The following is a 12444-nucleotide window of genomic DNA, read 5'->3' as shown; positions in this document are numbered from 1 at the left end:
CAGTCTCAATCTTTTAAAGAAATAACTTTTTCTGTTCAGTTTTGTTTGAAACTTGATAAAAGTGATCAGTAATTATTTACCTCCCAGCCACACTGAACACAGGAGGAGGGATGAGCAGCTGTTTGTTTTGGTTTAGTGCTCCAGGGTGACATCTACTGGATAAAAAAGGCACACACTCTTCCTTTAAGCGCAACACATCTTAGCACTAATAAATGCATTTTCCAAACAGCTAAATGAAAACGACCTAAGACAGTTTGGTCACATTTGTTGTTTTTTATAATACATATTCCAGTAAAATCTACTTCATTACACAGATAGTACAAGAAAAAAATAGTATATTATACTTCAGATGTGGAGCACACGGTTTAGTTGTCTTCTGTCCACGCAGACGTCCTTCCACTCCCTTTATGTGAACGGTAAAAAAAAGACAGACAGCTGATGGAGGGGGAGACAGTGCTGTGGAGGGACAAAGTCTGCAGACGAACCGTCGACTGAGACGAAAACAAAGAGATGAGCTGAAACGACGTCCGGACTGAAACACACGGCAGAGTATCAAAAATGTTTTTTTACATTTGTGTTTACAACAAAGTTTGTCAGGTTTCTTATATTACATCTGATTACAAAACAGAGTTTTTCATTTACAATCTAAGGCTGCTCATGTCCTCTGAGCTCTGACCCGTGTGTGTGTGTGTGTGTGTGTGTGTGTGTGTGTGTGTGTGTGTGTGTGTGTGTGTGTGTGTGTGTGTGTGTGTTTCTACAACAGTCCCTTTAATCCTGTGTGGGAGCATGCGTCTCCCTGGTGACCATCTGAGCCAATCAGAGAAGTCTGATGCAGGGTGGAGGGGTTTGGATGCATCCTGCACTTTATTTTTAACAGTGTCCAAAGTCACTTCCTGTAACCCCCCCCCTCCCTCCTCAGGGCGAGGCTTTCAGGACAATGTGTTTTCTGTTGACGCAGCTGACGGGCTAGAAGGGGGCGGAGCTTCAGCCACAGCTTCTGATTGTGCTACCTCTGGATTGGGGGTCTGGGTGGGGGTTTTGGATGGGGTGGGGTGAGGCGCACTGACCTGGACAGAGAGCTGTGGCAGCGCCTGGGCCACTGCTGCTGGTTTAGCCAGGATGAGCTGGGGCCTGCCCGTGGTCAGCTGGACCGTGTGGGTTGTGGCTGGTTTAGCGGTGGCCTGCGCTAACGTTGTAGTGACAGGTTTGGCCTGGATGAGCTGCGTGATATGGCCTGATGGGTTGGCCTGCATGAGTGCAGCCAGCTGGTTGGCCGGGATGGTGATGATGGTGATCTTCTCTCCCGCTTTGGATCCAGCGGGCAACATGGTGGGCAGCGCCTGGATCACCAGTTTTGGCGGAGCGCCGGCTGAGGCGTTGGCTACCGTAACTGGGACTCCTGAAGTGGTGGTTAGGATGGAGGAGGAGTTTAATGTCACTTGACCTAGGGAGTTCGTCATGACGACAGGCATGGCCCTGATTTGCCTGAAGGAGGAAGAACAGAGAGAAACACTGTTAGCCTCCTGAGCTGGATGAGAATTTAAAGTGTAGCGGTCTGATGTTGTGGATGAGTGCAGCAGTGATTGAAGAGAAATAAAACACAGATGTGTTTACTGCTGGTGATGGAGGATAGTCACCTGGTGCCGGCATTGCTGGGGATGACGGTGACGTAGGTGTGCTGGGGCTGGGTGGCGGCGGGGGAGTTGGTGACCAAGCCTGCGGGGCCCTGCTGGTGAGCCAGGTGCTGAGCGGATACCATACCCTCGCTGTCCTCCACTTCCTCTCCTTCCTCCTCGTCGTCTATCACCCGGATGTTCTTGGGCATGTCTTTGAACTGGTAGGCAAGCCGCTGACCCTCCACTTTGGCCAGGATGCCCCGCTGGTAGTAATACCTACACAGACACACACAGACACACAGACACACAGACACACAGACACACACAGACACACACACACACGTTATTATATGTGACAAACTGGGGTCAGTAGTATGCAGTGTGTGAGAGGACAGGCTGACCTCAGGGCTCGGCCCATGGTCTCATAGTTCATGTCGGGCTTGTTCTTATGTTTCCCCCACAGTTTGGACACAGCCTTCGAGTCGACCAGTTTGAAGATGCCCTTCTCCCTCTGCATCCACTTGATGTACCTGGGGCAGGTGTTTTTGTCCTGCAGCAGCTCCAGCAGGAACTCCCACAGGTACGTGGTGTTACCTGGAGGACAGACAACATCATAAAATCCTGAGGCTGTGCAGATCATTTGAACGCAGATAAAATAACTCCCCGATGTCCTTTTAAAAAGCTCAAACTAACATCCTCTATCTAGATCATTTACGGGTACGGGTTAACTTTTAAGGTGTTAAAATCGAAAGAATCTCATCGCTCTCTCACACACACACACACACACATATATATATATATATATAAAAACACACTGATGTTTTAACCACACTGATATATCAGAGAGCTCATACAGCTCCTAACAGCTAACATGAGTCACTTTCAAAATAAAAGACTTAATCTATCTGTTAGGAACATTTACATGCTCTCTCAGTCTGCTCGTTACTCTGCAGATCGTCTTTAAACCACACGCGCTTTAATGTGAACTCTGAGACAAACCTTTGCCCTCTCTCTGTCTCTTCTTGATCCCCAGGTCAAAGGAGCCGTTGGAAGCAGGCTGGTGTGTCTTGGGCTTACGTCCACCTGCATCCAACACACACACACACAAACATACACGCACACACACAAAAACACGCACACACGCACAAAAACACAAACACAAAATGTTTGTTGAAGAAAACGTCCAAATTAAAGTGCTTCCCCCTCACAGTCGACATTGGCTTGGAAATATATCGTTTTACAATGTGCACATGCGCTAAAGTCCCATCACAGGACGTGTCGCATGTGATCAAAGTCCAGTGAACTACAGCATTCTACACTTCATGTATCAGACGCTTTTATCCAAAGAGACCAGGCTGTAAACATGTTTATTTATGATGTTAAAACGTCTTTTTTGCCTGTTGTGTGTATGTGACTTCCTGTGTTCCTGGATTTTGCACTTCCACCTTGGCTTAATTTTTCAAGACCGGAGTTTGCCGCTTGGTCCCTACATATCAAAATGTTCAGGCTACAGGGAACGCTGCCTTCTCAGATCCACTGGCATGTTGTCCAGGCAGATGTTCAAACACAGATATGAAACGAGAGTATCCCCGCTATCAGCAGCCCCTCGTCCCGGTACTCGTTAACGCTGGAGCCTCATATATGAATCAGAACAGAGCAGACGTGCCGCTGATTGTTTACTTTGAGCTGCTACACCTGCAGCGCACACGGTGAAGTGTTGTGTGAGTCACAGGCAGCTCAATAGGGTGAGATGTATTCTTTAATCACGCAGATTAAACATTACTTTGAACACCATTACAAATAGTGTGTGTGTGTGTGTGTGTGTGTGTGTGTCACAGTGAACTAAAAAGATAGTTAATCTTGGTATTAAACGGCAACAAACAATCAACAAAACCTAATCCAGAGATGAATTGTTGAGCAGATGTCAGATACTTTACTAATGTCGCACCATGTTTTCCACATGCTCTATATTCGCGGCCTCAAACACTTCCCTGAGTCACTGTCAAAGTGGATTTACAACGTGCACATTTCTTCAGACAACACGGTGTACAAAGGAGCTCATATGAGCGAGTCCTGGATTGGATGTTGTGTCGGGACACTGACCTCCTCTCTTCTTCTTTGCAGAAGGTTCACACTCGGGAGGGATGGGGAAGGACTCCTCCTCTATTGGTCCACACTCTGTCGACACCTCCACCACCGTCTCCATCATCACATCCTCTGCTGGAATCAAACAGAACATTCACACTCCTCCTGCTGAATCACTAAACTCAGCGGCTGCAGTATGTTTACTGTGTGTCAGGATGTTCTTCTCTGTTCTCTACATATAGCACCGCTCTACAGGCAGGAGTTCTCATTACAGCTTCATATAGAGGACCCGGTTGCTTCATCCATCATTTCTGCTTTGTTCTTTTTACGGCATGTCTTGCCTCCTTAGACCCGCCCCCTCCCCCCCTCCCGTACAACAGGGATGGCTTCCTGCTGTGAGGTGCATTTGTGAAAAACTGGATCAGAAGGATTTCAGGGGCAGTGCTCCTGAAATTCTCAAGACATTTTCCAGAGTGCGTTATGTGAAAACAGCTAGTGTCTGACAACAGAAAGGATCCCTTCAGATACTTTTTCTGTCTCTTCAAACCCACCAAGATCTATTGTCAAAAACATGGGGGCTGCTTAAATACGATGCGTGTTATTGTTGTGTTAAGCCAATTTTGTTCTGTATCCAGACTAACCATTTTAAACAAAGTCAGTGACCTAAATAAATCTAAGCGCTTAAAGCATCGGTTGACACTTTTAAAATGACCTTTGTCAATGATGTTTGGTGGCTTTGAAGAGAGAAATGTAACCCTAAAAAAGATTTTCCTCTATTACTAAAGGTCAATCTGAGTATAAGGAAAGCAGCAAAAACAAGGACTTTCAGTGGATGTTATATTTTGATGTACCTTCTTAATCCTCACCCTCCTAAAACATGCCCTTCTGATGGCGCTCACTGTGCATGGCTCAGTTTCTCTTACACAGAGCGGGGTGTGTCGACGGGGTGGTTACCTGTGTTTCGATCATTGTGCAGACCTCCAGGAGACTCCATGTGCAGCAGAGCTTCAGCTGCTTCAAACGTTTTGTCAAAACACACGATGTCGTGAGCCGTCATCTCCACTGAGCAGAGGAGAAGAGAGGAGCAGGTCAGTGCACACATGCTCACTGAGGAGAGACCATACGACAACTACGAGAGCAACTCAAGGACAACAACAGAACACAATGCAACCACAACTATTTTGAAATGCTGACTTCCTTGTTTGGGGTTTTTGGAGGCTGTCTGTTCCTCCCTTCCTGTTTCCTGTAATCTGTTGTAAAGTGTTATACATCGTTCCAGCCAGCAGAGGACAGTGTGCTGTGACATACACACAAACAGCAGCCACAGGGGACAGAGAGATAGAGAAAGAGAGAAAGAGAGACAACATAATGTTGTGAACAAAATGTGTGTATAAAATGCTGAGACAGCGCCATCAAAACCCCAAAGTGCAGCCACCACCACCTCCAACTGCTCATGATAGAAAAGTCATTGATCATTACAAACAACTGCTTCACTGTGCAAAACGTGCGAGGCCACTTTTTACCATCTTTCCTCCCTCATGATGTCATAATGGTGCATTTAAAGCACACGGTGGTGTACGGTGTAGTAAATAAAGCTTGTGTGTGCTGGTTTAAAGTTGAGGAGAGCAGAGAGACTTGAAGGCTGTGGATCTGTACTTCACGACTATCAACGTCACCGTAGGCCAAGAGCTCGACGAGCGTACAGGTAGCTAACAGGATAACAAACTCCACCTAGTGATAACAAACGACACAGCTGCTCACACACTGACTGTTGTGGACTCTGATGAACACGATAGAAATCATCACAGGAAGACGGTGTGAACCATTTTTAAACTCTGACGGACCCCAAAAAACAGTGTGACTTACCAGTGTGACTTCTCCTGATTTTACAGAAAGTGATAATGAGGCTAAAAAATGTCAGTTCCATTCCAATCATTGTTTACACTCAGACCGGCAACTAGAAACAAAAAATGGAGCTGGAGATAATATTTGACTTCAGTAACCTGATCGTTAGCTGCACTCAAGCCAATTAGTTACAGGGTCGCAAATTAGCCTTTTCTGTCCGCCTCTTTTACTCAACAGGGACTACAAACACAAAAAACAGAAATCATGTCCCCTGCGGTCAGACTCTGCAATCAAACACAGAAATCTTTTTATACTCATGATGAACTCAGGAGGACGTGACCGGTAACACTTCAGACTGATCAGACAATGAGTAGTTTACTGATGGAGTTAACGGACCAATGAAAACACAGTCGACTGACTATGAATTTTTTCTCAACTCATGTTTGGACGACCTTAAGGGGGCGCTCTCCTGTGACAGATCTGGTTTGTCTGCTTTATTTCAGTCACGGTGAAGTCTAAACTTTGAACCCAAACATGTGAAACACAGATTTCAAGACATTAAGACTCAGTGTGTTCTTTTAAGAACTGTCTATCCTGTAGAGACGTTGGGGTGAATCCCAGAAGAAAACTTTATAGAAGTCCGATTTAAAAGTGAGAGAACTAACCCGTCTCTGCCACCTCTGTGACCACCTCCTGCTCGTCGGCCACATCTTGCATCAGGTACGTCTCATCGTCGTAGACCAGGACCTGAGCTGAGTAGCACTCCTCCACCTGAGCACTGGGCACCTCCTCCACAATCACCGCAGGACAGCCCTCCTCCTGCAGCACCACGCCCTCCTCCTCCTCAACATCTTCTTCCACCTCCTCTCCTCCCTCCACGATCACCGCCTCGATTTCCTGCTGAACCACTTCCTCCTCCTCCTCCTCCTCCTCTTCCTCCTCCTCAGCCGGCTGCTGTTCACACTGGACACGGTTTGAAAAGATGAGGCAGAGTGAGAATAGAAGGGATGACCCAGAGTTCAAAGATGGCAGTAATTCCCTTAGATGTTAATGTTGATCAAGAAAATTTATTTTCATTATCGCGTACTTTTCTACGGTGTTTGTTCAGTGTAACTTAAAAGACTTGATATTGCAGCACGCATCATGTAGAGCCAAACTAAATGTTCTTTACAACTTATTCTACTCCGTTATTCTTAACGATTCATCACAATTCTTTTATCATTTTTAAGGGAACGAGATTAAAGACAGATTTTAGAAGTATTACAGTCTTTGAGCCGATCATCAGACACCAAAAATATGTCCTCTTGTGATTTCTTTATAAGATGACGCCATCATTTTTAGTACTGAATAAAAATCACTGCACGTTTGTTTTTTATTGTACACATAAGGAGAGTCTCTTTGATGAAACAAAGGAGAACAGGCAGCACATCTGCATTTTAACTGATTCATTTCACACAGGATGATGGTGTCTGTTTTCACAACAGGTGAGATGTGTGTGAAGGCTGCATGAATAAGACATGAAAGATCACCCACTGCTTTAAGAGCTGATAGGGAGCTTACACAGATTTAAAAAGAAATGTTAAGAAAGTTGGCTGATACATTTGGATGTGCTGCCCAGGTATCGTCTCGGTGTGGGACACTGGCGGTATACTCTTCTGCAAATCTTAACCTGCTGCGGCCATGTTTCTACGTAACAATTAGGTCTTTCACACTTGCAGGAAACTTAAACTTCACCCGGAGTCTTCTCCTGCCAGACCTCTAGTACTTTTTCTGCAGCAAGTCCGAGTGAGCTGATGTGAGAACACAGCAGGATGTAATCAGGAGAATTCACCTCGAGCCAATGGGAGGGGGGAATGACGTTTATATCCTGTGACTGGAGTCAGTGCATTGACTGTCTGCTTATTATGTTTTCTCTTTGTCAGTTTGTTGTTCTCCCGTCTGACAGGGATAATCTCCCGCTGTGAGGAGCATAATGTGAACAGCCAGGTCAGGAGCATCTCTGGAGCTGTCCTCCTGAAATGATCTAGATATTTTCAGGAGTGTATAAGTGAGAACAGCTCATGTGGAACAGGACAAGTTAAAGGTACATATTGTCCTCTGCTGTTCAAAAAGAGGCCTTACGTTTAATTTTCATCATCCGATTTAATTAGTCCCTTATGCCTAATTATTTTCAACCGTCTTGTCCTGTCTTGCCTAATACTTAACGTGTAACCACTGACACAACCTCTAACCTTTGAACTTTATTTTGGACTTTGTTGAGGTGATGACTCAGGTGTCAGGATACTCACCTGCTGGGGCTCCTCCACCACGGTGACATACTCCACTATGTTCCCTCCTCCATCTGACACCACCACAGAGGTCATCACTCATTCCTATCAAAATAAAAGCACAGGGGATCAGAGTGGAGAAAATATCAGAGCTGGAGGACCTCCTCGTTTCTACATTATGTACAAGTTTGTTTGTTTGTGTCCATAATGTAAGAATGGAGGTCATGTGAAGGCCCCACGGGTGCCCGGTCTCCTCATGACTTCGTCTCAGTGATGTAGTGGTCTTTGTTGTGAAGGAGAAACACCACTTAACTGTGTGGACGTCTAAAGTCTTGTTTCATAGACGTATACTCTTAAAGAAATTACCTTGTCTTTTATGAAATCATTTTGACATGAACATTTATGAACATTAGTACAATGTTGAACTGTAACGACTGCGGGTGGATTTCACCACCACAGCACCCCTGGGTGAGGTTTCCAGGGAACCTTAGGGCTGCCCGACACAGACAGAGGAAATTGTGAGCCTGAATCTATTTCAGTTAGTTCAGACCAGCAGGTGAATCTGTGTCCGTCAGAACCAAAGTCTCTGTAATCAAGGACCTCGTCATAACACTGAAAACATCACCATCACTCATTTGTTATTATTTATGTATTTTAATGTCTTATTTTAAATTAATGTCATATTTCAGTATTTCTGTTGGATCTTTAAACAAATTTTCATATTTAATCTTCTCTTTTTCAGTGTTTTTTTATTTTAATGTCTCTTTTTCTTTATGTTTTTGATATGTGTGAAGTACTTTGCCTTGTTGCTGAAATGTGTTTTAAATAAACTCGACTTGTGACCAGTACGTCAGTAAAATTGAAGAATGGCTCAAAGCTTAGACTCACATTTATGTCAAACTAAATGTAGAACTGAATTTATATATTTTGAGGGAGTCTTCCTGGCAGTTCTTGTATTATAATAAACACGACAGAAAGTCAGGAAACAAAGACAAAACACTGAAACCTAGACACGACTCGCTGCCAGCTCTTTTAGTTAAAAACAATGAGGGTTACAGGTGTTATGCTGAGAAATGCATCCCTGCCAAGAAGTGCACGCACGTCACGGAAGTGTTTGAAAACAGCATAAATGTTATTTCTGGGGGCAGATCTGTGATAATAAAGTATTTGCAATAGTTCGCATTGCCCTGCGAGGTGAGGGCATTTCTCGACATAACACCGGGAATAACGGCGGTGTACAGCAGACAGTGAGCGGGCATGTTTACTTTCTGATGAGAGGTCTGCAGGACTGAGTCTGCAGCTAACCATCTAGCTTAAAGATTCTGATACTTAACAAATACTTAGCTATAACCGCTCCAGCTAGCTTCATGTACTTTATGTCCTTTTAAAATAATTACACATTGAATTGTTCTATAAACGGAGGATCACCTGAAACTAAAACAAACTTAGCATAGTCTACCATTGATGCTAAGGGGCTAGTTATTGAGCTACAAACAGTTAGCAGATAGCAAGGTAGCTAACAAATATTCTGTAATTATCGTGTTGTTTAAAGAGTTAAAATAGTAATTAAACAACCTATAAAAGACATCTGCATTTGGATTGGTTATCTAGCAATGGCTGCTGATATATCAATGCAATAAGTTTACTCCCCTTACCTTGTTTTGCTTTTGCTAGCGAAAAGTTAGCTCCTCTGCTAGCGCTAGCTCGGACCTCCGTTAGCCAACTTGTCAAGGCCAAAACGCGTACTTCGCTTTCATAAACTAGAGTTTGCACGTCCTCCGTCCCCCCAAAATCGCTTTGAGGACTCCTATCAACGTTCTTTGTCAAAACTGTAAGAGTTGGGGCGGATGCAGGCCCTAAAGTTGTGTTTTGATCGCAGCCCGTCTCTTGCTATCCTGTAGCTTTCCGGCGCGACAACGGATCCAGTGTGTCAGCGCAGCACGTCGCGACGTCACCACAGAACGCCGTGACGTCACCACGACAAACCCGTGAAGCAGTGAGCAAAACCTTGTATGTACACCATGACAGCATGCAAGCGCGTATGTTCTTTCCTGGACCAATATTTTATTTTGTTTTATATTCTTTATTTAACCCTGCACTCTATTATTGTGCGACATGCTTGTTCACACACATAGACCGAAGATACACAAATGCACGCACAGGACATGTATTAATGGTGGGATGTCAGAGGGGGCACGCCAGGGCTGTTGTGGGTTCGGTTCGGTGTATTGTCCAAAGGCAACACGACGGTATTCGGGACGTGATCTGGCACCGCTCCAGCCATCAGACCTACTTCCATACTTTTGCTTGAAATTGGAAAGTCCCCGCCAAGCCCAATACCAAGTGTTATTAAAGCTGCTGATCCCTGAGAGTGTGTAGAGCTGCAAACATCTGGGTGTTGTGCTTAATAACAAACTCAGTTGTAGGACTTCTTTCAAGTAAAATCTATTTTAAGCTTTTGTACGCCATTTGCTGCAAATAGTTTGGAAATCCTATCTTGGCCAATCAGAAAAGACTTGAAAGTCTTACGAACAGCCAGCGAAATGTCAGGGAGTTGGCAGGCGGGTCTTGAGGACGCCTTTTTAAAAAGCGGAAACCTTTTCAGTTGAATTATTACAACTTTTCAGAAAAGGTGGGTGACGTCAAGCGCCTTTCTGACAGCTGACCAATCAGGACAGAGTAGTAACCTACGTCCCTAGTTACCTGTGCCCAACAACGGCAAACATCCACCAGATATGTGTGCATTGCGTGTCCGCTCCGGTCTGTTACGGGTCCGTGCATCCTCATCTGTCAACACCCACCGGCTGTGTTCTCAGTCCGCAGCACGGAGAGCACAGCCGGACAGCTGGAGTACGGAGACAAAGGAGTTTCCGCGGTAATTTAACATATTCACTGGCGACAGCACGAGATAATACGATGTTTGTGGTATAAAACTCAATAAAAACCTTATAAACACATAAACAAACGGTGTTTTTTCTGAACCGTCAAAACGGAGGATGTTATTCTGGAAATAAACCGGATGCTTTAATGTTGTATCGGTGTCTGACTTCCCGTCCCGCTTGTTCTTTTTTGTGCTAAATTGATGCGTTGTGCTCCAGCGCGGTTGCACCACAGACTAGATCCTGTTGTTAAGGTTGCACTTGCACTATTATTGCACATCTTCACACTGCACTGAGTATTACTTGATAGAATTTCCATTTTCAGTATATTTCCGTATTTACGGCACTTATTGTCGTTATAAAATCTGGTCAAACGTGGACATATATCCTTAGCTGAGAAATAGTTGTGCCCCTGAATGAGTAGAGAAATAGCTTATAGACAATAGACAGAAATAAACATGTAATGTGCAGAGAATAAAGGAAGCAGTTACAGTGCAATGACTGAACTGTTAAATAAACAACTAGTGCAATGAGTTAGTGAGTAAATACAAAGTTATTGCACAAGAAGAAAGTTGAAGATTTAGCAGCAGCGAGGTCGATTTTGCACATGTAGTCTTGTCTCCTTTAGCAGAGAGGGCTTATGGGTCTTAAGTTTGTCCGCAGCTTTGGGAAAGAAGCTGCTCAGCTTTTGACCAGTGGCGATTCGAGAGTCTGTTGGGGCTTTAGGCAAAAACTCAAGCTGTTCTGATCAGAATCTGACTTCTCTGTGGATGTTCTTCTCTCTTCTCTTGTTAATGTCGTCTTCTGTGTGCTCCTGCTGCAGAACACATTTCCCCCCCTGGACAACCAAAAAGAGAATCTGAGACTCTTATTGCCAAATAGTCTGAAGCTTTATTTTACAGTTATGATCATACATTAAAGTCTAACTCGGCCTTAGAAGAACTCATCATCACACTGACCTTATCCATCAGTCCGGCTGTAAGCGAACAGGAAATGTACTTCCTCTACAGAAGCCCCTGTATGTGCATGTGCTTGCTCAAGTTTTTCTCTACAGAAATCTTTAAAAACATAAAACAAGTTATCAATAACTTCTAATACCACTTTATTATTTAACGCCCCTCAGCACCATTATTAATCTGGTGCCGCTTTTTCATGTAGCTGTGCCGTCTGATACTTTTCTTTTTTACACATTTTTATTGGTTGAAATGTGTCAGCCCGTTGTAAATGTGTTACCTTATGCTTTTAATGGTTTATAAGTCAAAGACGATAAGGAAGAGGGCAGATGAAGAGGAGGAACAGGAGAGGGAGGAAGAGGCAGAGATAAAGTTGGAAGAGAAGGAGGAAAATAAAAGATGAGAAGGAAGAAGAGGAGAAAAAGTGAGTAAGAGGAGTATGAGCAAGAGGTGTGAAGGGAGACCGAGCCATAAGATCAGGAGGTAGAGGAGATTGAGAAAAGGGAGAAAAAGGGGTAGGAGCCAGAGGAGGTAAGGAGGGAGAAGGAGAAAGAGGAGGAAGAATAAGGGGCTGCTGTGGCTCAGTCAGTCATCTCTGAACTGGTAGGTTGAGGGTTCAATCCCCAGCTAACTTTCATATCTCTATGGAACACCCAAAGGATCAGAGAAAAGTCGGTGTGTGAGTATTTGCCGACCTGTGAATTTTAACAGACCACGACTGACCTCCTCCAGAGAAGAAAAAAATATACAAGCTCAAGTCCATTTAGCATTAAAAATCTAAGATTGTATTGTTTTGAAC

The 12444-nt window shown here is 44.3% G+C and overlaps 1 protein-coding gene across 3 annotated transcripts; it reads right to left on the bottom strand.

The window, feature by feature from the left end:
- Positions 1-253: 253 nt before the first annotated feature.
- elf2a (E74-like factor 2a (ets domain transcription factor)) lies at positions 254-9750 on the bottom strand. 3 transcript variants are annotated; one of them, XM_061049052.1, is made up of 9 exons: positions 9469-9750; positions 7835-7918; positions 6212-6585; positions 4656-4763; positions 3720-3836; positions 2616-2699; positions 2018-2210; positions 1638-1892; positions 254-1485 (listed from the first exon to the last, which is right to left on the bottom strand). In XM_061049052.1, exons 2-9 carry the CDS (start codon positions 7861-7863, stop codon positions 930-932), a joined length of 1716 nt encoding a protein of 571 aa, XP_060905035.1. In that variant the 5' UTR covers positions 7864-7918; positions 9469-9750; the 3' UTR covers positions 254-929. The 3 variants fall into 3 exon arrangements, with proteins under 3 accessions (XP_060905035.1, XP_060905037.1, XP_060905038.1); XM_061049054.1 differs by having other exon boundaries at positions 3720-3833; XM_061049055.1 differs by having other exon boundaries at positions 6212-6509; positions 9469-9749.
- Between the last annotated feature and the right edge of the window lie 2694 nt (positions 9751-12444).

This window comes from Labrus mixtus, chromosome 10 (genome assembly GCF_963584025.1).
Source record: "Labrus mixtus chromosome 10, fLabMix1.1, whole genome shotgun sequence".
Taxonomy (NCBI): Eukaryota; Metazoa; Chordata; class Actinopteri; order Labriformes; family Labridae; genus Labrus; species Labrus mixtus.
Note: the sequence above shows the minus strand (reverse complement) of the source record. Positions and strands in the feature narration are given on the sequence as shown.

Coding starts and splice junctions, on each gene's coding strand:
- elf2a (XM_061049052.1), bottom strand. CDS start 7,863: ATGTCACCGTGGTGGAGGAGCCCCAGCAG. Junction 6,586..7,834: donor TGGTGGAGGAGCCCCAGCAG/GTGAGTATCCTG, acceptor TTAACATCTAAG/GGAATTACTGCCATCTTTGA. Junction 1,893..2,017: donor ACCATGGGCCGAGCCCTGAG/GTCAGCCTGTCC, acceptor GTGTCTGTGTAG/GTATTACTACCAGCGGGGCA.